General features: G+C 56.6%; 8 protein-coding genes and 1 non-coding gene across 9 annotated transcripts in view; 4 read left to right on the top strand and 5 right to left on the bottom strand.

Moving 5' to 3' along the window:
- The window catches only part of CHGG_03515 (uncharacterized protein), a gene marked incomplete at both ends in the record, with an annotated part of 1911 nt that extends 1346 nt beyond the window's left edge, over positions 1 to 565 (top strand). Inside the window, one exon of the mRNA XM_001230030.1 lies at positions 276 to 565. Coding sequence (XP_001230031.1) covers positions 276 to 565 — 290 coding nt within the window. The remainder of the gene's footprint in view (positions 1 to 275) is intronic.
- A 356-nt stretch (positions 566 to 921) lies between these two features.
- CHGG_03516 (uncharacterized protein) lies at positions 922 to 1608 on the bottom strand (the record flags this gene model as incomplete). Its single annotated transcript, XM_001230031.1, has 3 exons — positions 922 to 931; positions 987 to 1513; positions 1600 to 1608. 3 exons carry the CDS (start codon positions 1606 to 1608, stop codon positions 922 to 924), a joined length of 546 nt encoding a protein of 181 aa, XP_001230032.1.
- A 1861-nt stretch (positions 1609 to 3469) lies between these two features.
- CHGG_03517 (uncharacterized protein) lies at positions 3470 to 4625 on the bottom strand (the record flags this gene model as incomplete). Its single annotated transcript, XM_001230032.1, has 3 exons — positions 3470 to 3866; positions 3958 to 4203; positions 4360 to 4625. The coding sequence occupies 3 exons, from the start codon at positions 4623 to 4625 to the stop codon at positions 3470 to 3472; spliced, it is 909 nt and encodes a 302-aa protein (XP_001230033.1).
- Positions 4626 to 5072: 447 nt separating this feature from the next.
- Positions 5073 to 6195, bottom strand: CHGG_03518 (mitochondrial 54S ribosomal protein YmL38/YmL34; the record flags this gene model as incomplete). The annotated part of the gene is made up of 3 exons (XM_001230033.1): positions 5073 to 5365; positions 5435 to 5519; positions 6187 to 6195. The coding sequence occupies 3 exons, from the start codon at positions 6193 to 6195 to the stop codon at positions 5073 to 5075; spliced, it is 387 nt and encodes a 128-aa protein (XP_001230034.1).
- A 385-nt stretch (positions 6196 to 6580) lies between these two features.
- CHGG_03519 (uncharacterized protein) lies at positions 6581 to 8840 on the top strand (the record flags this gene model as incomplete). The annotated part of the gene is made up of 2 exons (XM_001230034.1): positions 6581 to 6679; positions 6735 to 8840. 2 exons carry the CDS (start codon positions 6581 to 6583, stop codon positions 8838 to 8840), a joined length of 2205 nt encoding a protein of 734 aa, XP_001230035.1.
- A 742-nt stretch (positions 8841 to 9582) lies between these two features.
- On the top strand, positions 9583 to 10667 carry CHGG_03520 (uncharacterized protein; the record flags this gene model as incomplete). Its single annotated transcript, XM_001230035.1, has 2 exons — positions 9583 to 9861; positions 10047 to 10667. The coding sequence occupies 2 exons, from the start codon at positions 9583 to 9585 to the stop codon at positions 10665 to 10667; spliced, it is 900 nt and encodes a 299-aa protein (XP_001230036.1).
- Positions 10668 to 11923: 1256 nt separating this feature from the next.
- CHGG_11259 lies at positions 11924 to 12016 on the top strand. The gene has a single exon. It is a non-coding gene; the product is annotated as a tRNA-Lys (tRNA).
- A 693-nt stretch (positions 12017 to 12709) lies between these two features.
- CHGG_03521 (uncharacterized protein) lies at positions 12710 to 13117 on the bottom strand (the record flags this gene model as incomplete). Its single annotated transcript, XM_001230036.1, has 1 exon — positions 12710 to 13117. The coding sequence occupies one exon, from the start codon at positions 13115 to 13117 to the stop codon at positions 12710 to 12712; it is 408 nt and encodes a 135-aa protein (XP_001230037.1).
- A 3847-nt stretch (positions 13118 to 16964) lies between these two features.
- On the bottom strand, positions 16965 to 22426 carry CHGG_03522 (uncharacterized protein; the record flags this gene model as incomplete). The annotated part of the gene is made up of 4 exons (XM_001230037.1): positions 16965 to 19591; positions 19709 to 21296; positions 21351 to 21858; positions 22374 to 22426. 4 exons carry the CDS (start codon positions 22424 to 22426, stop codon positions 16965 to 16967), a joined length of 4776 nt encoding a protein of 1591 aa, XP_001230038.1.
- Positions 22427 to 25706: the final 3280 nt, after the last annotated feature.

The following is a 25706-nucleotide window of genomic DNA, read 5'->3' on the forward strand; positions in this document are numbered from 1 at the left end:
TGGGGTTGAGGGGAGTGGAGGAGGATGAGCACGGCGAGAGGGAGGATGAGGACGGCCTGAGGGAGGGGGAGGGGGACGAGGCGAAGGGATGAATGCGAGTGGAGGTTAGGGGATGATAACGGGGTTGAGCGGCGTGGTGGACGAGGGCTGGTGTCGATCAAGAGGACGGCGGCGGAGGGCCCAGCCTTGCGGGGATGGGGATGGGCGTGGTGGTACGGAAACGGGCACGGGTACGGGCACGGGTACGGGGGTGGAGACACAGACACACACAACAGAGACACAGACACAAACACAGACGGGCGGGGACAGAGACAGAGACAGAGACAGTGGGGAGGCCGCGGCCGTAACAGCACGGCGGAGGCGGCCGAACCACCCAAGGGTTGTTGCCGCCGGCGTCACGGTCGGCATCAACGCCGCGGCGATGGGCACGGCGTATTTATACGAGGTGCAGAGCGAGGCGGCCCCGTACGCGGCGCTTTCGATGATTGCGTTGGGCGTCATGACGGTCGTGTTTTCGAGTATCCCGCCGCTTGCGGCGTGGATTGTAAAAAGTGTTGTGGAATGAGAGGATACATATTACAAGGGGGGTGGGGCATACTAGAAGACAGTTGACATATGGTGCGGGGAATTCTGTTTTTAAATGTCTCGGGAAAGCAGGGTGATTTTATTGTTGGGGGTGAACACCCGGGGGGTCCGTTGGAGAACCGTAGAGTCAACTTCAAGCTGAACCACAGGGGCCACACATGCGCATCTCGGTATCTTCCATTCCATTATGTGAATCGGCCGTTTCGCGACCCCTATCAGCGTGGCACATCAACGTAATCTTGTTCTAACAGGCTCGCTATCGCAGATCGTCTTCTCAGCCAAATATGAGACAAAACCCTACAGAAGCAGACTCCCCGCAACTCGTCGAAGAGAAGGTTACTCGAGCCTAGAAGAGCGAGTCAGCAACGTCCTATATTCTAACACGAACAAGGGTGACAAACCTCTCAATTAGGTGTAGCCCGCTGGCGGTGTCGACAATCCCGGACACTTCGCCCTCTCGCAACGCGAACGCGGCGTCCTCAAACTCCTTTTGCATGTCCCCCCGCCCGAAAAACCCAAGGTCTCCCTGCTTGCGAGCGCTGCTGCAGTCGGATTCGGTGAGGGCGAGCTGGCCCAGCGAAACCTCGCCGCCCTTGATGCGGGCCTCGTGGGCCTTGATGATCTCGTAGGCGTCCTCCTTGGTGCGGGTGATGGTGTTCTCGCGCCAGCTCGAGGGCCGGCGGCTGTCGCGATGCTTGACGAGCAGGTGGGCGGCGCGGATTTTACCCGGTTGGCGGTCCTCGCCTGTGCCCGCGGCCAGGCCCTTGTTGCTATGGTACTCGGCCATGTAGAGCTTGAGCTTTTCTGTGTCGGTCTCCGCGGGCGGCTCCCAGCGTGAGACCTTCTCGACCGAGTTGAAGTAGTAGGGAAGGTTCTTGGAATTGCTGTGGCGCACCTCCCAGTTGGGCGGGAGGCCGGTTTCGGATTGCTGGGGGAGAGGACATGTTAGCTCCCTGCTGTTTGAGGCTGAGGAGGTCGAGAAAGCCGAGAGGGAGCTGGCCGCGCATCACTTACGTCGGTCATGGTCGTCGTTGGCTGAAACTTTGGGCCGGTGGTAGGGAGGAGTGGTTAGGTTGTCACGGATAAGGCGTTGTTGGGTTGAGCTGTTTGGTGGCACGCGAGTAGGTAGCTAGGCAGGTATCGGTTGTGGTAGGTATGGGTAGCGAGAATGACCCTGGATCGAGAACCAGACGAAAGAGAATAGCCGTCCAAAGAAAGCTGTCCTTGCAGAGTGCTTGATGACGCGCTTCGTCTTTTAAGTCGGGGTCGGCAGAGTTACAGGGTTGCAGTGATGGTCAATCGAAGCCCTCTGGATGCGGAGTGCAGCTGGGCCGAGAAGGCGGGGTGATGAGAAAGGGTGGTGGGGGGTTCCAGGTTGCTCTCGGGGGTCCGGGGCGCTGGAGGGCTTGGCGCCTTGATCCTGCCAGGCTCGCCAGGGCACGACAGACGGGTTGCACCGGACCCCTGTTTCAGTGGCCGAGCACCCCGCCATCGCCAGGCTTTGTCACCCGTCACCTGTCCCACCCTTGTGGGAGCCATTTCGCGCATCATCCATCACGAGGCTCGGAGCTCGAGGTTGTAATGTTACTGTCGACGTAACCGGCGCGGCAATTCAAGTGGCTACCTGAGGTGTGGCCATCCATTCATCTCAGCGAATAACAGTTGCGCCACCGAGTAGCGAGCTTGAGATGAAGATACACCAAGGGGCACGTGGGAGGAGTATTCCTCCTTTACCTCGTCCGTATTAATTCCGTCTGCATCGGGCCCCTTTCCAACCATGGGCCCGAACCATCAATTAGTAGGTAGGTGAGATTGAGTTAACCGCGCTTTCATCCAATGAAGACCTACCTGAGGTACTTGGGCTTCTTGTGCCTTTGATGCATGCATCGGTCTCCGCTGCCTTGAGAATAGTGCACAACCACTACCAACATTTAAGGCCCATATCATCACATTGCTTGCAAATAGACCTACCTCCAGTTTCAACCTGCCAATCCACCACGCCCAGCGTTTTGAGTAGACCAAAATCGTAGCGTTCCCAAGGAGAAGGATAACAACAAACGAGGGGCCTGCCGCGGACAAAATGGCAGCCACGCCCACGCCACCTGCATCTCTGTCGCCTCAAAGGAGGTGAGGCTGGGGCGATTGTAGGGTTTCGAGAAGCTCTCAGAACCGGGCGTATTTCCGGGCAACGCTCAGAGCTATCGTAAAGCTTTGAAAAAATCCACAAGTTCACCCATCAGGTATCCCATAATCTCAGATATCGCACCGGCTCAAAAGCTGGATGATGGCAGGTAAAGCACTTAGATTATTCCATTGTGGCCAGTGGTCGAGGTCACAAGAAAGCGCAGAGCGCGCCTGCCCGGCTTTGTGAAGAAGGCGAGTGGGGCGGTGGGTTAGGCACAAGGCAGACGCCGCAAATGGCAAAGCGCAGCCTCGTTTTTCAAGTGGAACAGAGCTGGCTGTGAACAGCTGCAGAGCACCTATCATCACTCTTACCAACTCCAGGCCTCACTTCTCAGGAAACCCATCAGCAACCCATACCTTCCATAACCCTCCATCAGGTTTAGGTCCAGTCTATTCTTTCCATTTTCTAGGCTTACTAAAAGGTAACGTGACGCCCCGACCATTTTGGTTTTGGTCAAGCACAAGGTCCTTCGCGCCGGTCTTCCTCCAGCTCTTTTACCACACCAGCATCACTGCAAAGCCATCATTCTCGCTTAACCACCTCATCTTCCCAACAGCCGACTCATCAAGATTCCATCCGACAGGCAATCCTTCTTCAACTCAAAACACAAATCTCTCATCGGTTTTCACCTCGCATCCTTTTCAGCTCCATCGACGGCCTTGCGCACCCCAACGCCACCTTCATCAATCAAGAGATCACCTACCAGCCATCCACCCTTCCAACGATGTCATCGCCCGCAGCCTCCGTCTCCGACGACCGTAAGAAGCCGGCCGAGCAGATCACCTTCCGGTTCTGCTCCGAGTGCAGCAACATGCTGTACCCCAAGGAGGACGAGGTTGACCACAAGCTCATGTTCACGTGCCGCACGTGCAACTTCTCGGAGGAGGCGAGCTCGACCTGTATCTTCCGCAACGCCATGAACAACGCTGCGGGTGAGACGGCCGGCGTGACGCAGGACGTCGGTAGCGATCCTACTGTGGGTAGCCCTTCTTCTTTTTCTTCCAATGTCGACGTTTTCGACCGCCGGGGTTCCGGCTCGTCCGGCCTGTCAGGGTCGACGAGCTCGTCCACCACTTCAGCCTGTCTTTCTTCTTGCCTTGGTTGCGGTCGTATCCTTTCTTGCGAGACATGCGGCGACCATTTCTCCATGCTTCCTGCTGCCGACTCCCCTCCCCCGGGGCTAGAACATGACGAGGCTAGCGTTCTGGAGTTTGACCGAGACATCGATATGGACGATGACGACGACCTGGACGTGGACCTGGATGATATTGAGATTGTGGCTTGGACGGGTGACAGCCTCGACGAACTTGCCGCGTTCATGTCGCGGACTGAGGACTTCTTCGGGCTCGGCGATATGGATTTCGGCATGAATGAGAAGACCGAGAACATCCTTATCGCCGAGGGAGGGAAGCCTCGGGTGGTTGCGGCTGGTCCTTGAAACATCAGTTTTCGGCAGCAACTCGAGCAAACTCCAAGTACTCGAAAGGCCTTGGCCGACTTGTACGATCTACGATATGCACGACCTACGACATCCACGATAGCGGACTTCGGGCACGATTCAACCATCGTCATCATTAACGCAAATATACGACTTAACAACCCGTCTTGTCGGGGGCGCCCGGGGTCTGGGAGTTGGCAGTTGAAGCTTGCAGGCATTGGATTGCGACTTTCTGTTCGATGAGGACGAGGAACCAGCCGCTGACGATGTTTCTTGCCTAGCTGCCAAGAGCCAAACGGAACTGCCCGGCCTGCCACCATGACGAGGCCGTCTTTTTCCAGTCCCAGCAGCGCAGTGCTGAAACTGGAATGGTGAGCAGCCCTGACCGCGGCGCCCGGAGTCACCTTTGGCTAACATTTTTTTAGAAACTTTTCTACGTCTGTTGCGACTGCGGCAACATTTTCCAATAAGACTGGAGAACTGTTTCTTTTCTTTCCTCGCGGGGCTAGCTTTAGCCAATGGTTTATTAGAGGGCATCGGCACACTTTGGCGTTTAGCGATAGTTTGGGGTTCTTTCGGGTGGATATGGTTTTTGTGGGTGGTGCAGCGTTTTCACTAGGGTCAATGCATGTATCTACTCGATCACCATACAGAGCTAGACCATGGTGTCTACGGTTTCCCCCTTTCATTTGTACAAGTAGTATACACGACGCCCAATAACGCCGTAAGATGCTGTATTCCCGTGCACCAACCAGCCATGCCAACCCCTTTCCGCGGCTCGAGCACGCAGAATTCAAGTCACGGTGGCTGGGTCACTAAACCGACAATCTCGCCTGCGTTCTGTTTCTCCTAGCCTTTCCTCAATCATGCTTGCATGGGCGCCATGCTGAGAATCCTGCTCCACTTCTTCTTCCGCAGCTCCTGTCCCACGACGCCGTTGATTCGCGAGCCGATGGGGTCGCCGGACTTGTTGATCAAAACACAGGCATTGTCGTCGAACCGGATCACACTGCCGTCTCGCCGCTGCACCTTGTATTTTGTCCGTACCACGATGGCGTGCCGGATGTCGCCGCGCTTCACCTTGGTGCCCGAGGATGCGGCCATGCCCTCCGCCTGGGCACCTCTCTGTTTCTGAACAACCACCACTATCCTGTCACCTGTGACCGTACCGGTTAGTGTCTGCTAGGGGGGTCGGGTTCTGGTTCGGCGGGGCGGTTGTTGCGTACCGATCGAGGCGTGCCTCTTCTGCCCGATTACCATGGCGCATTCGACAATGGCCGCGCCAGAGTTGTCGATGCAGTTCAGCATAGACTAGTCGACCGTCAGCCTGGTATGCCAGTTCCGCAGGGTGACCGTATGTACCTTTAATTGAATCATCCTGAGTCGATTGCCCCTCACACGGTGCCTGCCAGCAGTGGTGTTGACTGTCTTGGACTTCTCGACGTTGAAGCCCACTTCAGCTTTCGGCCAATGCCGATCCTGGAAAATTGTTTGCGCCTGGCATGGATGCGGCGGGATTATGTAACCAAGGCGGTGTGAGATGCGCAGCGAGGGTGATCTTGAACCCCGGGAATGTGGAGAGGCTTGGCGGGAGGTCAAAGCCAATCGAGTCCATTGCGCAAAAGCTTCGAGCGCATGTCGCTCCTCCCCTCTCCCTGTTTGGCTTGCCTCCTGCGCCAAGCCTCGCAATTTCCAGGGCAACGGGCACATTGAGGGGCCTTGTTGAGCACTTGCATGCAACTGCCTCCCTCTTTCTTTTGGCATTGTATGTAATTACGGACACTTCTCTAAAAATCCAAGGGGACAGGGTCGCACCATCCACCATCTCCTTCCCCCGAAACTCACCCTTCCCAGCAGAATCGCCAATCATACGCAATCCCGCGGATGGTTGTGTTCAGGGTTCCGGCGAGTCACTTCCGCAACTTATGACGACAACAACTGGAAATCTGTAACCCGATCTACGACTTGCGGTACTCACTCGAACCATTTTCGTCCTGCAGCCGCCAATTGGTAGCCTAACTGTAGCTGGAGGGTCGCACTTGAAGGCTGAGCCCAGCTGTTTCTCGGATTTGGTTCAGCTGCTCGACGGTTTTAAGCACGTGCATGCTGCAACAGGACGGCGCTTCTCCAACCAGGACACCTTTCCCACACCTGACATCGCATGAGGACGGCGCACTGGGCATGAGAATCTGACGCTCCTTACTTTGTCGCCGCACCGACATTGCGCTTCCACTCCTTTTATTCACCGGCACGGGTGGCCTCCCTTCACCCACACGAACCCTCATTCATTCCCTTCTTCTCCGCCCTCCCTCAAACCAACCTTCGTCAATCTTCCACCTCCCCGCGAAAACACACCTTCCCTCCCCACCATAATGCCTCGCGCCCCGACGTCGGCGATCAAGAAGCAGCCATTGACCTTTGCGCAGCTCGCTGCGTACGATGATATTTTGACCGACGCCCTTATTGACCATGTAAGTGGCCCAGAATCGGGCTTGGCAGGAAGCAGTCGCTGACCACGAACAACAGGTTTACTACTGGACGGCAATACCGAAGAATCGCCCATTATACCATCCTTCCCGCGGTATCCGGGAAGAGGAGATTACTAAAATTATCCAAACTCACCTTATCGTCGACCCGGACCTCGCCATCGCCGAGGAGAAGCTGTTGGCGACCGACGGCTTGAGGAAATTCCATAACTCACTCCGGACAGACAAGGAGAAAGAGGACTTCAAAGCGCATCTCCGGCGATACATATCCATCTACCTCCCCGATTGTCCATTCGAAGTCAATGCGACGAACCGTTTTACTATCGACTCATACGAAGCGAGCATCACAGCGAGGCGCCCAATTCGGCGCAATGAAGCGATCAAGTACTTGGCCGGCACCCAGGTGACGGTCACGCCAGAGGAGGAGGCCCAGCTAGCCTTGCGCAAGAAGGACTTCAGTCTCGTAGTCAGCAGCCGGAGCAAGCTGACCAGCCTTTTCATGGGGCCCGCGAGATTCGCCAACCACGATTGTGCGGCAAATGCCAGGCTTGTTACGCGCGGCTCGGCAGGGATTGAGATTTTTGCGTGCAGGGACATCGGGTTGGGCGAGGAGATCACCGTCACGTACAGCGAGAGCTACTTTGGGGAGAACAACTGCGATTGTCTCTGCCAGACGTGTGAGGACAACGTGGCCAATGGTTGGAAGCCCAAGGATGGTACCGTGCCAGTGCATAGGAGCATCGAAGAAAGTGTATTAGGCGACGACCAGGGCTATTCGTTGCGTCGACGGCGGCGGGAGCGGAGCGTTAGCGTCGCTGGGTCTCGCACCTCGTCGGTCACCCCCGACATCCGTCCGCGTATTTTCAAGACCGCAAAAAACCGAGCAATGGCGAGCGACAGGGCCTCGACGACAGATTCTGACGGCATCGACGTAGTCGCCATGGCCGTAGCTGCCCCGAAACGGAATTTTGATACGACGGCCCTTAGCTCTCCGCCTCTCACACCGGCCAAGCGCCAAAAGCCGAACCATTACGACGTTGTTCCCCTTCCACTGGGCTTGGACGTCTCGAGGGACAGCTCAGCCAGTGGGCCCGTAGACAGTCTTATTGCAACTGAAGACGAGAAGAGCACCGCCACACAAGCGACAACACCGGAATTTGAGGAACCGAAACCACCGTCGATGCGAGAAAAACCGCTATTGTCACCAGAGATGTCGCCGATGAAAGAGGGTGCCACGCCGGTCGGTGCGTTGAATGGCGAGCGCGACGAGCCCACAGAGACTGGCGCACCGCTGTCGGTTCTTCCTACTACGGAAACCGATCTTCCGGAAGAAACGCTCGATATCGCGGCTACTACACCATCTTTGTTTCCCAGCTCCGAATGCTCGATGACAGCAAACGATTTGCCGGAGCATATCACTCCCGTATCTGAGCCCCCCCGGCTTACTCAAGAGGGAAAAAGCGTGGCGCGGCAAGACTCGCAGGAAACGATTATAGAGGAGAGCCTTGCGGTGCCGAATTCGGCGCCCTCGCAAATTCAAGAAGCGGAAAACAATGCCCAACAAGGTGCCGAAACCCCGGTGTTGGGAGCGTCCAGCTTGACCGCAGAGCCTCATAATGAGGTGGCCCCGGTCATATCAGCCGTCTCAACAAAGAAAAAGAAACGCCGGGTGTCAGAAAAACCCGCGCCAGAACCCGTCCGGAAACAGCGCGTGCCGGGCGACTACACGCTCACACCACTCCTTCTCGCGCAGCCCGAGACGGCGTGGATCCATTGCACCAACTGCAACACGGCGTTTGTGCAGAGTGACGCCTACTACACGCGGGCGAACTGCTCCCGATGCGAGCGCCACTCCAAGCTATACGGCTACGTCTGGCCCAAGACGGCACCGGCCGGCAAGAACGACAGGGAGGAGCGCGTGCTTGATCACCGACTCATCAACCGCTTCCTGCACCCGGATGACGAGGCCATTATACGTGGTCGCAAACCCTGGAGAGAGCGCCTCGGCCAGAGCAGCAGCTCGCTGGCGCCCAGCGAGGAGCGCGGCCGACAGCGCGAGTCCGGCACTCCCCAGGGGACTCCTGGTGATAACTACCGCCGGAGCGGACGTGCCCGCAGAGCTAGTGCAAAGGCTATGGCCCAGTGAACTGTTACTGTGAATTATCGCGCGGTGATTACCCTGGCTTAAAGGTGACGGCAGTGGGAATAAGCACTGTTTTTGTGTGTTACATATTTGTATTATCTTGCCTGAATGTCGGGGCCGATCGGATGGTCACCTCGACGTCCGCTTTGCCAACAGAGCAGGGCTATAGTGGTTGCTAGCGTGGTGTAATGGAATATATAATGAAATATGCCCTTTATCCAGCTTTGTATCGGCGGGTGTGATTGGTTCTTTGAGTTTCTTGCTGGCGGTTTCTCAAAATGTTCTTGATACACAATACATAACGCCTGTAATTACCTGCATGCGGTGCCCCCTGTCTGCTGTAGCCTCAGGCATACAATTGGAGCTTTGGGAGCTCCATGAGCTTGCCTTCCAGTTTCGAAAGAACCACTCTGCGATCGCCTCCATTGTCCCAGCGTCGGACCAGGACGCATTGTGTCTTTGCGTCCCCACCTTCTCTTATCGTACCCGAGCTTCCAGTCGCATAATCTGCCGTATTCGGTACCATTCGGTCCCTCGCGGTCCCCACGCGCCCAGCCCGCTTGCATCCATTCAATCCTTTGTTGACTTTGCGACCACGCCATCAACCAATTACCGGTTAACCGACCGCTCCAATCACTTCCACCCCCCCAACTGCGCAACAGCGATACCAATTGACTACCGACCGACCTCCGAACACCCACCGAACCACTCCCTCCCCCCCCCCCCCCCAAAAACACCCCCCACCATGGCGGACAGCTTCAACGAAGAGATGGTCGACGACGCACCGGCGACCGGCACCACCGCCACCGCCGGCGTCGCCGACGACGTCGGCATGACCGAGACCGCTGCTGGGGCCGCTAATGACGGCTCGGAGCTGCCGTTCGCCGAGGGCGTCCCGGTGGAGGAGGCGGCGGCCGTCCCCGCGCGCACCACCTTCCTGCAGTACCTGGCCAGCCCGCCCGTCACGCTGCTGATTGGGTCGGGCGAGAGCGAGACGACCCTGACGGCGCATCAGGGGTTGCTGGTGCAGAGTCCGTGATTTGCGGAGGCGTGTGCCGAGCTCGTGGATGATGGGAGTGTAGGTACTGGTTTTTTTTGCTCTTTTTGGGGGTTGGGAGTCTCTTATGTTGCTGGTGGTGTTGTTGCGGGCGGGTTTGTTGGGTGTGGGCTTGGGGGTTTCGTTGCTGACTTTGTGTGCGTGTCCTGTAGCCCCGCCAGATCGAGCTGCCCGGCGAAGACCTCGAAGCGATGGGGTGCTTTCGAGAGTTCCTCTACACATCCGACTACTTCCCGAAGAAGGTGCCCGGCCAGCGCACGCTCGAGAAGGACCCCTCGATTCCCGACGTGGACATGACGGGCGAGCAGCTGCTCAAGCACGCCAAGGTGTACACGCTGGCCGAAAAGTTCGGCCTCACCGACCTTAAGAACCTCGCGTCCAGCAAGATTCACTGCGTCAACTCGACCGCCAAGGGCGAGATCGCCTACGCCCGCTACGTCTACGAGTACACCTCGCGCGAGGACACGGCCATCCGCGTGCCCGTCGCCAACTTCTGGGCCACCCGCTCCCACACCCTGCGCGCCGAGGCCGAGGAGGAGTTCCGCACCCTCTGCTTGGAGTTCCCCCAGTTCGGTTACGACGTGCTCAGTATGTTTCCCGGAGAACCCTTGTTGGACGTGTGTTTGTTGCGCAGTGCTAACCTTTGGCCCCCCCTCCCCCTCACAGCCCGCGTGCTCGACGAAAAGCTCAAGCGCGAACGCAACGAGAAGATGCATCCCGGCGCTCCCGGCAGCGCCCGCAAGCGGTCCAGGCACAGCAGCACGGCCGCTTGAGAGGCGTACGTTATGGATGGGCAAGAGGGATTGGTTGCGCCCGGTTGAGATGCCAGAAGGGGCGCGGTTGTCGGCCCGCAAAAGCTTGCGTCAACCTCCCGCATATCCCAATAGCCCCCAGCAAATACCTACATACCTACCGCGATATGGCGGGTGTACTACAGTATATTTCAAGCATTCCCACGGATGTGGGAGGCGAGCCGGTAAAGAAAGGCATCACTAAGGCCCTCGGGAAGGCCCAGAACAAGAGCTTGCGGATTGTGGCGGGAGCCTTTAAGTCTAACCCCATCCGTAACCTCGAGGCAGAGACATGGGTACCACCATTGGACTTGTACCTAAACAAACGGCTTGCAGATTTCGAAAACCGACTCCAACAACCCGATCTGGAGGACGGTCAAGGCGGCAAGAAGACGGCGGGGAGCGTTGTCCTCACCGCCTGCCGCAAGATACAGCAGAGACTTAGCTCGAGGAGGGGCAACAGGGGCCGACCGCGAACCTTGGGACCTCAAGGGCCTACGGCGGTGGAGAGAGCCGCGGGCACGGTCATGCGCTGGACGGGGGGAATCGTTGATACGAACAGGGTAGTAGAAGAGGCTTGGAGAGCGAGGTGGTTAAAGGAACGGGACTCCTCTCTTCGTATACGCAGACTCACCAGAACGCATCGTTCCTTGACCGTTGGTATGGGTTTTTCACCCGGCCCGGGAGGGCACGGTTTTCCAGTACACTAAATAGCTGAGGGTCCGGCACGCTTTAGGGCATAGCGGAGTATGAATGATAATATTTTTTTGGGTCCATCGATTTTCTTTTTTATCTCGTGGAATGCGCGGCTTCTATTTATAATTGCCGACGGGGGTTTCTGAAGCTGGATACAAAATGGCTTGGGCCGTCCACAGGGAAGGGCAGACGTATCAGGTGAGGGCCAGGGTCAACGAAGAGCAGGGCAACACCCTCGGACACGGTGGCTCGTTCGGTGGGCAGTCTGTCTTCACACATACCAAGCCCCAGAGAAGCAACAGCTCGAGAGCCGCCGGCGCTCGGGGTTTGGTATGCATAGCCTTCCATATGGATACAATAACAATGATTGGTCGGGGCCACGTCCCTTGTTGCCCGAAGTCGTTACATCACACGCAAGCTCGTTGGTTTACTCTGCACTGAGCATCAAAACTTCTCGACCAAGATTGAGGCCGAGAAGTAGGCATTGCAAAGGAGCATGAATATCGTATTTCCCGCCCCCACTTCAACGCATCAACTAGCCTGCCCGGCTAGCTCAATCGGTAGAGCGTGAGACTCTTAATTATCTCACGTAATCTCAGATCTCAAGGTTGTGGGTTCGACCCCCACGTCGGGCTCAATTCCCGGCAGCGATTGCCTCCTGTCATTTTTTGGATATTTCGCCTTTGTATTTATTGCTTTTTATCTTCTGTTTTTGAGGTGGCATCTTCGCGAATTATCAACCAAGGGATGAGAGGTTAAGCGGGCTCCATCTGATTGAGCTTACCGCCCGGACGATAGAAGAGAAGCATGTAGGAAAGCACTACGACGAAACCTAACTGTGAGTCCGATGGGGGGGACAGCAGCGTACAGATCTTGTGCCTGTCAGAGATATTGGATCACTGGCATCCTGTATCGAATTTGCGACCAGTCAGTTGAAACATACACCACGACATGAGCAGACTGTGTGACGTCTACAGTAGTAACAAACACCATGAATCTGAAAAAGATTGTCAAGTTGACATGAGAAACTCTGCTGTTCTGCTGACTGTATCGGATCCGGCCGAAAACACCAACAGAAACATTCTATGCCACCACATGATAAACAAAGAACATGACGTATCCTCCTCATGCATCAGCTCCTTCCTCCGAACAATTTTCCGCAAACCTAGAATCACAAGACAAGTCCATCTCTCAGAGTCCGACAAGTTTCAAATGGCATCCCATCTGAATCTCCCTAGAAGGTCCAACGATCCACACATCAGTCATCAACATCACCAACCCCGGGAATCGCACTTCACTTGCACCTGAAACCTTAGCATCCTCTTCGCCTAGTTCCTTTGATACACCGTAAAAGCCTCACTCCGAGCCTCACCGAGCACCACACTCCCCGACCCATCCATGGAGTGGATCGAAACGGTGATACGAAAGGTGCCAGCCTTGCGGACGCACAACTCCGGGAACGCATAGGTGACATTGGTTTTGTCTCCCACGGTCTTCTTCGACTGATATTCGGTTTCCATTTTTCCGCTGTAGTCGGAATTGGCGATTGCGGTTTCGTCCATGTCCCTCACAACCGCTGTGGCGTAGATGCTGCCGACCTGGTTTTTTAGGGAGTTTTTGGCGTTGAACTGCAGCCTGGCCCTGATCTTTGGCGTGATGGGGCTGTCTTTCTTGACGTCGTGAGGCGGCTGCACCGTGATCGTCACCGTTGGGTTGGGTTCAGGTTGGTCTGGCATTGTATCAAGGGGGTGAGCTTGAGGGTTAACAGATTGGCTGATGGGCATGAAAAGTGCTTGGTAATGATGATATCGAATTGGAGAAGAGTAGGCGGACAGTTAATGCTGCAGTATACTTATACCTTTTTCCTGGTACTTTCGATACTCCCCATGACGCCGCGTTCCGTGGCTGACGTCGCTGATATGTGACAGTGATAAAGTTAGATTCATCTGGAATCATTTTCCAATGTTTGTTTGTGGTAACGCCAGCTCACCAGTTTACCACGGCGAGTCAGAAACGTCAGCTCGGGTTGTAAGTGGTTCTCTCTCCAGCGATCCCAGCGATGAGAGAAAGGCCACAAGCGAACAAAACCTAGGTACGTAACCATTCTTGTTTTATCCCCTTTTACCACGCTCACATGTTCCCAAACGACAACATACTGTCACCGCAGCCAACCTCCCGACTGGTCAAGTCCCCTTGGGTTACCTCCTGGTTACGCCTGGACGCAAATTCCACGTACTGCCTCAGATCTGTACAACTAACCACGAACCGCAGCATTGCTCCTGATGCTGCAAAGAAAACTACTGGAGGATTACCAGCCTTCTGGCAGCGTTCCATTACATGATCCCCCATATCCTGGCCTTAACAGTTCGGTGTAAAGCTCTGTTACAATGGACACCGACGTAAACCACATGAGGCATAAACAACACAAATTAGCCCAACAACATCAACTACGCAGAAACTATCCTTTGCACGGCCTCCCCGCCTGTAGCACCATAAATACAAATAGACACCAATTCCATGCGCTGCCCTTGGTCTGCACAACCGTACCACGAGCCGCATCTTCCCACTGTTCCACGTGCCGCACTATGTTTAGTGCACCGGAAGATTACCAATTCCCAGGAGATTCCAACCGTAACACAAACAGACCGTGGGCACACCCCACGTGCCGCGTCAGATCTGCGGAACCTGTCACAAGTCACAATCTATCCCGCGCTCCAGTAATGAGATAGAGAAAGTTCCGTGCCGATTGCCAACAGCGAAAGAGCCCCAAGTCATACCCGCGACGGCAACCGCCATGCAAGCAGCCCCGTCTGGGCGTGGAAGTCCCAGACAGGAAGTCCCAAACATGCTCCGACGGTTTAGTCTAGGGTAGGTAACTGCAAATGGTCTGAGTCACGCCCCCCGTACGTACGCATGGCAAACCCCAAACTCCCGGGTGAACAAGCAAGGCTTGCCGGGGCGGAGAGGCAGGCAGTTTGCAACATGGATGGAGCACGGGGTTGATCGAAAATAACACCACACCCTGTATAAGCATGCCCATCCCTGATCTCCTGGTCTTTGCGAAGTGGGTCTATCAAGAGCGGAAGGCGAGGGGCTTGGGTAGTCAAGGCCGGCCTCAGATAGGAAGCTCGGGCTAGTTCTGGGTTAGGCCAATGCTCTGTCTCCTGCACGTGCTATGCGAGACGGCCAGGAGGCGGCCGTGGACGGGTGCTGGGTTTCGTCAACGCCACCCGTTTTCCCCAACACCTAGATCTATAGGACGGGGAATCCAGTTGAGCAAGCACCGCAACACAACGCCCGGTTTCATCCAAACCCTCCCCAACCACGCTCCTTCCGGTCACCCTGTAACAAGCAGCCCGCGGGATACACGGGTTTTGCATCCCGCACAGTCACCAACCCCCTTGAATGGCGTCTGCTGGGGGCGAGGATGGTTTCAGCGCGGATCACGGTGTATTGCCCTGGAAGGCGGGATGTCAACAAGTTCGTGGACTCATCATCGTGTAGCCATTATTAAAAACGCATTAACATGCCTCGGGTGTACGACGATAGGAAGTTGCTAACAAGAGAAAGTATGCCAGACACCGACTGCACCTACAGTAACTGCATCCCAGGGGCATTAGTTAGAAACCCCTGAACTTATCTCACTTGCTGTCACCAGACCACGAGCAACAGAACACAAGCCACCCCTCCCAACCAGAGACACACATCAGTCACACAACCAACACGACAAGACAGACGCAGCGGCAGGTAGCAGACAGAAAACATCATCATTCGCTCATCACGCTAGCCATACAAACCACCACACCACTCCCGCAACAAGCCGCCCGCCCAGCCCATTACCCGTTAACACTAACATAGACCTTGCCAAGCCCAAAGAAAATAAAACAAGGAAAAGAAAAATCTAACGACCTAACCGGTATTTGTTGCACCCCCTTGCCACCCTAGCCCCCAACCATCATCCCAAACCCACCCCACCCAACTAGGACAACTAGGACCCTAAACCTGCTTCAGGAACTCCAACACCTTATCCCGCTCCTCGACGGGCATGACACGCAGCATATCACGGACGCCCTTCCACGCCGCGCCGTCGGTAGCATCGCCACCGTCGCTGCCCACACGCACCAGATCCCTCATCTCCGCGGCAATGGCCTCCTTCTTGAGCGCATCCACCTTGTCGTGGACCAGCTTGCGGTTGACCTCGTACCACTCGGCCACGGCGCGGTCGTCGGTGGCAAAGTTGGGGAGGCCGGACCAGGCCTCGAGCAGGTGCAGGTGGCGCTTGCGGGCCTCGGCCGAGACCTGCGCGCTGACGGCCACGTCCTTGGCGTGGGCGCCGCCGGGCGCCGTGGCGTTGTTGATGCGGCGGAGGGTGTACTCCTCGTTGAGTCTCCTGCGCACGCGCCAGTAGAAGAAGCGGCGGGCCTCGCGCCACTCCAGCACCTCGCGGATGACACCCTTGGCCTTCATGCGCCCGGCGCGGTCGTGCAGGTCGGCGTACTGCAGCGTGATTTGGGCGTAGACCGGGAGGAGCTGCTGCTCGCGCTCCGTCATCTGCTTCTTGATATCGTCCGTCTCCTCCTTGGACAGGCCCTCCCTGGCCATCTGCTTCTTCAGGCTGGCATAGAGGGGGTCGAGGCGGGCCATGGTCTCGAGCTGCTTGTCCTTGCGGTATTTGATGCCAACGATACCCTCGGGCTCCAGGACACCTCCGCGGGACTCGGTATCCGCATACATCTCCATGAAGGTGGGGTTGATGGTCGGGTCCACGACGACCCACGAACCACCGCGCAGCTCGCCGAAGGGCGGGATGTAGATGAACACGGGCTGCTCAAACTTGACCAAGGCATCGACGATGAAAGAGCCGTACTTGAGAACCTCGTTGTACATGTCGCGCTGACCGCCCGAGAACCCACGCCAGTTGGCGAGGATCATGAGCGGGAGCTGCTCACCGTGGTTGAAGTCGTTGATGGCCTGTGCCGTCTTGAAGGCTGAGTTGGGATACCACACGCCGCCGGCCTCGTTGGTCATCTGCTCAATCGAGTCAGGGTTGGCGGGGTCGGCGGGCGTGATGTTCTCGACTGAGCGGGTCTCGACGGCAATAACACCCATGGGGATGCCGCCGAGACGGGCGCGGCCCACGACCACGGTGCGAGCCCAGCCGCCTAGGGTTTCGACAAACGAATCCTTGTCGAACAGGCCAGGCTGGAAGCTATCCTCATCCTGCTTGCCGGCAATCATCCACCTCACGTCGTAAGGCTGCTTCTGCGGCGGAGTGTAGACGACATCGCGATCCCAATCGTCGATGCTAGCCCGGATGGGGAGAGGGCTGTTGCGCTTGTCTGGGATGAAAGACATCCACTCAACAATCTTCGAGACACCAGCGAAGTCGTCGTTGGCGGTCAAGTGAGAGACACCGTTCCGGTACATGATTTGAGTGCCACCGAGTTGCAGGTTGGAGGTGTAGACTTCACGGCCAAGCAGGTTGTTGAGCGCCGGAGCGCCGGTGAGGATAATCGGTTGTCCCTCAATCTGCACAGCACGTTGGCCGAGACGGACAAGGTACGCACCAATACCTGAAAAAAGTTAGATTGCGTGGGACAAGACGCGGGGGCTACGGGAAATAAACTTACCAACAGAGCGGCAGGTCACGAGCGTGCAGGTGAAGATGTCGTTGTAAGCCCTGCTCGTGGCACCGGCGATCAAGCCGGACCCGCGCAAGCATTCAACACCCAAACCATCTTCAGCACCCACGATCGTGACAATCTTGTGGCGCTTCTCGCCGTCCTCGGTGACTTCCTCGGTGATGACCTCTGTTTCGAAGCGACGCTTGGCCTCGTCGTTGAGGTACAAGTACTTGAATCCAGCCTCGGGCTTCTCGGCGTCGTTCCAAGCGACGCTGAAGTGAGGCATCAACTCGTTGGCCAGGCCCAGGCGCGCACCCGAGTTCGCCGACAAGTAGATGCGGGGGATGCCCAGCTTGCGGGCCAGCTCCGTGCACTTGAAGAAGAAGTTGTCCTCCTTGGGGCCGAAGGAGCCAATGTTGTAGGTGATATCGTTGGCCACGACGATGAACCGGCGGCCCTTGGGGTACTCGGGCGTGCGAGCCTTGATGAGCCAGCCCACCATGCCGCATGAGTTGGTACCAGGTTCGCGAGACACCTCGGCCAGGTTGTCCTGGTCGTCCAACACGAGTTCGTTATAGTCGATGCACTCGCCAGTGGGCGGCTGCTCACTCGCCAGGGAAGGCTGCGCCTTGGTGACGGTGGCCCAGCTGTTTTGGATCGCCTGGCGGAAGAGCTCCGGGAAGTCGTAGACGTACTGGGTGCCCATGATATGGGCCTTGTACCGCTTGGGCTGCAGCCAGTTCTTGGTGGGGTAGGGCGTCGAGACGGGGAGCAGATGCATCGCGCCGATCTTAGTAGTGCCGCCGATGGAGTGGAACACCCACTCGCCCTTCTCCGACTTGCGCTCGGCGTACATCTCGACCTGGATGACATACCCTGACGTGTTTGTGATGATAACACGCAGGGGATACGGCTGGCCCGTGACCGGGTCCGTACAAATAATACGGATTTCGACGTTCGCGACGCGCAGGCGCCAGCCGCGAGGGCCAAACCGGTCCAGGAATCCCTGCAACGAGTGCTCAACCTCTTGTGGCTGCAACTGGAAGATGGGACTGAAGTTGATAAACATGTGGTTCAAATCCGAGTTGCTCGTGCCGATAATCTCGAGGGCGTCAAAGATATCGTTGATAACGCGATCCGCTTCCGAGATCAAGTACTCGGCGGTGGGAATCTCGTCACGGAGCCTGCCCGGGCGGATAACGGCACGCGTGAAGAACCGCCTGTCAGTCTCGACGTCTTTGCCGATGCCCTCGTAGACGTGGATGTTCTTGTTCTCGGTAAAGACCGGCTTGATCTTGAACTTGGAGAGGCGCGCGAGCTCAAGCTGGAAGGCAAGGGACGGCTCGATGTGACGAATGCTGTCGTCCTCGATGTAGTGCGGGCCCCTGAAGGTGTAGTAGGCGGGGTAAGAGCCGTCGTTGCGACCGCAAATGAATGTGAGGCGACGGACACGGCGGGCGAAGAGGTCCTCCTTGAATTGCTCAACCAAAGGCAGGATATCCTTCAGTGTGTCCTCGTCGCTACGGCCCTCGGCGTCCCGGACTGCAACGTTAACCACGGCGGAAAGCTCGTCCATGCTGTCGAGGCGAGGAGGCGGCGCCGGCCGACGCCTGTCGTTGAGCGCGGTAAGAGGGTTTGCGCTCCTCCTGCGGTTTCCGAGCAGCGGCAGCGTGTCGAGAGCCCTCGAGAGCATATCTTCGGCATCGTCGAGGTACTTACAAGGGATGATCACACCCTTCCGAACCGGCTCATCCCGTGCCCGCTGGGACAGATACGACATGTCGCTGATGGAGCTGATCCTCGAGAAGGTCTGGTCGATCGGCGTCGCAGGGGTGGACGGAGCGGCCGACTGCACAGGCAGCCCAAACTCCGACTGGCCAATCTTGCGGAGGGCAAAGTCCCAGGACACGAAGGCAGGTGTATCGGTTTCGTCGGTCTGATACTCGATCTTCTTGAGGTTGTAGGCACGGTAGGCACGACGGACGTAGGTTTCCAGAGCGGCCAAGGACACCCAGGGGTCCTCGTGGGCAAAGAAGAGTGTCAAGACGTCAAAGACGGTGTACTTGGAGTCGACGACCTCTTTGATGACCTCCAAGTTCGGCTCGCGGTGGTCCCAGCCGGTTTCACCGTAGCGAGATTCGACGACCGACGACCGCAAAATGTGCTCCATCTGGGCGGTCCTCTCTTCCAGAGACGGGAGGGCGCACTGAATGAGGATCTCGCGAGCCTTGAGCGAGACCTTGGCCGTTTGGCGGGACTCGAGCTCCGCCAGCTTGCGAAGGACGGGTCGGAGAGCCTTGCCGACATTCCCGACGTTGGGTTTGTTAGGACGGTATTCGTCGAGTATGGCGAGCACAAGAGAGTTCTTGGCAGCAATCCTGCTATGAGAGAGGACGGTCTGGACAACCTTCTGAATGTCGTCCTTGTTCTGGTCTCGGAGCTTCAGAATCACCTCTTCGTCCTGCAACCGGCGGCCGGAGAAAAGACGCTCCACATCTGCGTATTGAGACAACAGGTCGGCGATGACGTTCAGCTCGCGGGCTTTTTGTCCGTCGGCGTACAGGTCGAGAATGTTAGTGAGGGGTGCTAGGGTGGTCCTGAGCATCTCAGCATCCGCCTTGGCCGGGATGTTGTCGTCAATCCACTTCTGGAACACCTTCATGAGGTTCCGCGCGGGGAACTCGACCTGTCTTTGCAAAGCACGGTCCAAAGCCTGGGTGAACTGGGCGTCCAGCTTTTGTGGCATGCGAGCATGCAGGGCAGAAAACTGCGCCGAGAACTCGCTGTATGGCAACTTGTCGTCACGAAGGACCGTAATGAGCTCCTTCAAGGTGTCAAGCATCACGACCTGGTTATCGAAGCCCATGAGGATGTTGGCGAGCGTGTTGTACTTCAACGAGAAGATTTGCGAGGGCTTGTTGCCAACAACGACAGGACTACCGTATTGCGGAAGCTGACCCAGGAAAGCCTGCGCTTGCTTGACACGGCTAGGGTCGTCGAGCGCGAGGATGCCCAAGATATCACCGGCCTCGAGGACGGCGCCGGGTTGCTTGATGAGCTGCACAATACCGTCCTCTTGAGCGATGAGGGGCATGTACATCTTCATGACTTCGACCTCGGCAAAGGTCTGGCCGGAGCGGACATGGGCGCCGTTTTCGACACTGTACTTGACCAGCTTGCCGGGAGAGGGAGACCGCAGTTGAGTGGGGTCGTTCTCTTGCTCAAGCAGGCATGTCTTGCCATCGACGGACATGCGCGTGGCAGCAACTTCTTCCTTCCAGTAGACGTTGTGACTCCGGCCATTAAGGAGGACAAGAAGACCACCATCGCTTAGGGCACGCACGCCGACGGTGCACTTGGAGCCGTTGATGAAGAGGCGGTAGCTGTCGGTGCTGGATCGCGTAACGGTAAACTTGTAGCGGAATCCCTCGTAGATGAAGTCGACGGGGAAAACGGTCTTGAGAATATCCTTGGCGGGGACCTGGCCCTTCTCAAGACCGCCGCGGTACTCGGCAATACACGACTCGCTGGCGATATGAGCCTTCGTGACAGCGCCGCAGACAATGGCGAGCATGGTGTCGGGCCTCTCAGCCGTGAGCTTCTTGGAGATCAGCTCATCAAGCCAGCCGGTTGTGATTGTGTTTTGCTCAAAGGCGTCCGTCTCGAGGAGCTTGATTAGGTACTCGACAGTAGTGCGGAAATCACCACGGATACTGAGCTCCTTCAAAGCGACGACCATGTGCTTTCGGGAGGCGGCACGGTTCTCACCGTAGGCAAAGATGTGCCCGAATTGAGAGTCGGAGAAACTGTGGATACCACCGGCCGAACCGACAGAGAAGTAACCCCACACGTTGGAACTCGAGCGGAAGTTCAGGTCGTGGAGCACACCGTTCGACGGCTTGAAGCCCTCGCCCGGATCTTCCGACGTGATACGACAGGCGGTGGTGTGGCCCTTGGGCGTTGGGCGCCTCTGCGACTTCTCGCTCTCCGGGTTCTTGAACTCGAAATCGATCTCCGTCGACGTCTTGGGGTCAACACCATACAGGAGTCGGATATCCCGGATACGGTGAAGAGGGAGACCCATGGCGACCTGAAGCTGGGCGGCAGGCAGGTTGACACCGCTGACCATCTCTGTCGTAGGATGCTCGACCTGGAGACGAGGGTTGAGTTCCAAGAAGTAGAACTTGTCGTCGGCGTGCGAGTAGAGGTACTCGACCGTTCCGGCGGAGACGTAGCCGACGAGTCTGCCGAGGCGGACCGCAGCATCCTCCATGGCCTTAAAGGTGGTGGGCTTGGCAATCGTGACCGGCGCCTCCTCGATAATCTTTTGATGTCTCCGCTGAACCGAGCAATCTCTGCCGAAGAGCGAGATGTTGTTGCCGTATTGATCGGCAAGTAATTGGACCTCCAGATGCCGGGCACTATCCGCCAACTTCATGATGAAGATGGGCGAGCCGGGGATCTCGCTAGCTGCCGCCTTATACAGCTCCTCGAAGTTCTCCTTGTCCATCACCTTCCGGATACCCTTGCCACCGCCACCTTCGGATGCCTTGACCATGACGGGGAAGCCAATCTCCTCAGCCTTCGCCAGGCCCTCCTGCCAGGAGTTGACGCACCCCTTGAGGTAGACATCGTCGGGAACCGTGACGATCCCCTTGTCGTCAACGCTGACCTCGTCAACGCCGGTGCCAGACCAGGGAATGCAAGGCACGTCCGCGTGTTGGGCGACAATAGTTGATGAAATCTTGTCACCAAGGGAGCGCATTGCCGAGCCAGGGGGGCCGATAAAGACAATCTTTTTTGGTGACGCTGCGAGAGACTCGGGAAGCTTTGGGTTCTCAGATGCGTGGCCCCTAATTGGTTATCCGTTAGCATCAAATCTCGGCCATCGTCTGTCACCCACGCGGGACTCACCATCCTGCCCAGACCGCATGAACGTCCATGCGCTCTGCCACGTCAACGATGAGCTCAACGTTGGCGTAGTTGTGGTTATTTGTGCCACCGGGAACCTCCACATAGTGGTCTGCCATGCGGATGTAGTCGGCGTTTGCTTGGAGATCTTCGGGCGTGGCCATCACGGTGAACTTGATCGCCCGCTCGTCGCCGAATGTCTCGTACGCCCATTTCCGTACTGATCGGATCTCCTTGACGGCGGCGATACCGTTGTTGGCAATTAGGACCTGAAGGGAAACAATGACTGTCAGCTGGCTACTCCGATCATGGGCCCCGAGCCTGGAGGTTGTTGGACACACTCACATTTGTAATGACCGTGTGGCCATCGTGGCTGGCCACGAACTCCTTCACCTTGGAAGCGGGAGCATTCTCCAACTTGTTGCCACCAATGAAGTGCGAAGGGAGGTTATGCGACTTGGCATAGGCCGCGCCATTGGGACCGTTAGCATGGCCGTTGGGTTCCGCCATTGTTACTCTCGGTATAAATCGTCAAGATTGTGAGCGAGAGGTGAACGTGCGGCCGAGTTCTACCGCTTTGTGAAAACCGCGAGGGTGGGTGTAAGACTCGGAATAGGCGGGGGGTTCGGAAGTCGGGAAGTTTCCCAGAATGTACCGTGGGCTCCGAGAAAGATTTATTTCGAGGATAGTAGGATAGCTGAATGCAAAGCTGTTGGTACCCCCACGTCCTGCCGTCAGCATTTCCAAACTCGACCATACAATGCGATTTTAGGGATAACCCGTACCTTAATGCGCCGCGCGAGCTTCCTAAAAGAAAGATGCTCTCCTCGCCAGGCAAGATAACATGGGACAGCGTCGACAAATGGCCCCGGGCAAAGTCAGCAAGGGATGGAGACTCGAACGCCGATTATAACAGGGAGACCACCGGAAAAAGCGAAGAACAAGAAGCGAAAGTCGATCTCGTGCCCAGTGGCTGCCACGGAAGTAGTTTTTTGGGAATTAATGGAAGGAGTGGGAGGGCAACCACGCGTTGGGCAGGAAGGGGGGCAGCGGGCTAGATGAATGGCAATCTTGAGAGTTTCTGGTGGGATTCTGCATGCATGGGTACGGGAGGTGGGACCGAAAAATGACAGTGCGCAGAATCCGAAACTGGCACGGTCCAAACACATCCAAACACACCACCCCACGGAATTCCTTGATATTCACCCCGAATGTTTTAAAAGAGCGTTGTTCCAGGGCCGTGCATGATACTTCGTAGCTGTGAGGGGGAAGTGCTTTTTAAGAGCCGGACATCTGCCCGCCTCCAGCAACTTATCTCGTTTCTCGCAGAACTCCAATTCTTCAAAGCCGGGTACTGTAGTGCGGGGGCCCCGCTCTTCCGGGCTCGGGGTTCGGTCGAGTTGTTCCTAAACTGTACAGACACAGTCGGTAATCGGCCAGCCCAAGAACCGTTCGGGGATTTAGGTTGGGGAATCAAGATACGCAAAACTTGACCCATTGCTTTCCTCGTTCGTCTCCGACATCCCTGGAATGACAATAGGCAACACCAAGTCAACCCCGACCCAACCCTTGGAGTTGCCACCTGAGCCGGTGGTATCCTTCACAGTGCTCTCCTCTGCTGGAGCTTTCGGACCGGAGATGCCAAGGCCTCCGGATACCTAACACTGGAGTCGGGCAGCGCCATCCGGTGTCCGAGAGTGGCTGGTTGTTATGTATGGCAACCTTATTGTTCAACATGGTTGGATTTCTCTCCTACCGCCCTTTCCACGCTTCAAATTCTGGTCTAGAGTCGTCGCCTAACTTGCAGCAGCCGATCGTGTGGTTAACTACGTGGTGTTCAGGTCAACCGGGACTTGGGGATGGGTGGGTCCATGACAAGCGGGACAGCACTGCAGAGTCTCAACAACCGGAATCCGGTCCAAAACTTATTCTGCGTCGTTCAACCAATTTCCTGCGGCTCATGCTGCCCCTGGCGGCCAAAGATCAGCCCGGTGGATCTGAGCACAGACAGGCGAGTCGGGGAAGTTCGGACAAAATGTGACGAAAGAGTAGGCTAGTACTGAACGCGCAACACAAAATGTGTCTCTGATTGCGGGCCCGGCTTGCAATTCATGGGTTGTCGAATTGTCGAATCTTCCCTGATAATCGCCCAGGGTGTTTGGTGTGGCGCATCTCGAAAGAAGGTCGCTGTTGAGCGGTGGCACTCGCCAGCTGTCAGAGATCCCCAATTGTTGAGGTTTCCACTTCGGGCCGGGCACCCCGGCTAGCCCGATCGACGAAATGTCGAAACAGCGTGGGGCCGGAGCTGGACCCGCAAATCCCCAACATTCATCCGACCAACGCCGAGTTCAGAAAAGCGGACTAGCGGAGGCGAGTTTTTTTTTGTTCTGTTGGCCTTCGGGGCGCTTGCCAGAATGAGACTTGTTGGTCGCATTATCCGACGATGTCAACGCGGGACTGGCCTCAATATCGGCCAAATGGGGACGGCAATGATGAAATTACTTGCTTGAGGGTTGGGGTCGCTTACTCCCGCCCGTTTACTTCGTACTGTGTTGTGTAAGCATTACTCCGGTCTTGACTCCGCGGGCTCCGGTGTGCCATGGAAGGTGTCAAACCACCAAACTCACCAAGATTGCTTGTGTTGCTCTGGAAGTCATCGCGGGCCAGCTCTGCGGTCGATCGCGGGGCGTGATGATGCATCACGGTTTCCCATACCATCTCTTTTCTCATCGGCGACGACGTGCAGCTGGGGCACTTTCTGCCATCTCGGGCCGGGCCGTAGCGAATGTACCGAGATAGCTACACCAGTTCCGAAGTCGACATGATTCCGGAAAATGGAAGCCAATATGCAAGGTAAGCATTGGGGCAGAGTTACAAAGTACTCTATGTATTGTAATCCCAAGATAAGATGTTATCGAAGGGCCCCGCCGGCGATGATAAACACGCCGTGATCGGGGTTGAGGTTGTTTGAGTAATCCACGATCGGACCGGGGCAATGCCAAACAACATCTCGTCATCGAAACAACGCGGCAACAGGGAAACATGACCAACACATACATACAAAGTTAGTGTAGATCGATCTCAGCCGGGTGCTGTTCCCCAGAATCACACCCGCAGCCCGAGCAGCCAAGCGGACCGGGCGACCCAGCCAAACGGTTCCCCACCATGGTGGTCTGTGGTCTGACATCAAAATCGTACGATAACCCACCTGACATGCGAGGGCAGTGAACCCCCCTCCCCCCAATGCAGCCACTCATCTTCACCCCTTTCAGCCCTACGCCAGCACGCCAGACCGTTCCAGCGTCCATGTACGAATACAGTGCGTGCCCCGAGACAGCAGTCGATGTCGGATTAAGCTTGTTCGGGTTCCTGTCGGGGTCCTGCAGGGACAGGGCGGGCATGACGAGCATGACAAGGGCTGCACGTCGAGTCCCCGGTTGTCATACAGACAGAAACATGTGTATGCGATGCATGTGCATACATAAATAGGAGCATGGGTATGGCTTCTGTAAAATAATGCACAGAATATGTGCAGGAATGACTCAGGGAGTCACCGTCGCTCGGAGCTTGAAGACCGGTGGTATGGAAATTATCGGGCGGTCACCATCGTGCGAAGCTGGGGGAATGTTGACTGTATGAGAATTATTGCGAAAATGCTCGACCCGGACGCTATGCGTAAAACCAAACAAGAAAATCCGCATCACGATACAAGCAAAACCAGTCTCGCAAGATTGATAGAACGGTGGGGCGTGTTCAAAAAACCAAACTCGGAGAGGTAAGAAGAAGAGGG

The sequence above is a fragment of the Chaetomium globosum genome, genomic scaffold (assembly GCF_000143365.1).
Source record: "Chaetomium globosum CBS 148.51 scaffold_2 genomic scaffold, whole genome shotgun sequence".
Taxonomy (NCBI): domain Eukaryota; kingdom Fungi; phylum Ascomycota; class Sordariomycetes; order Sordariales; family Chaetomiaceae; genus Chaetomium; species Chaetomium globosum.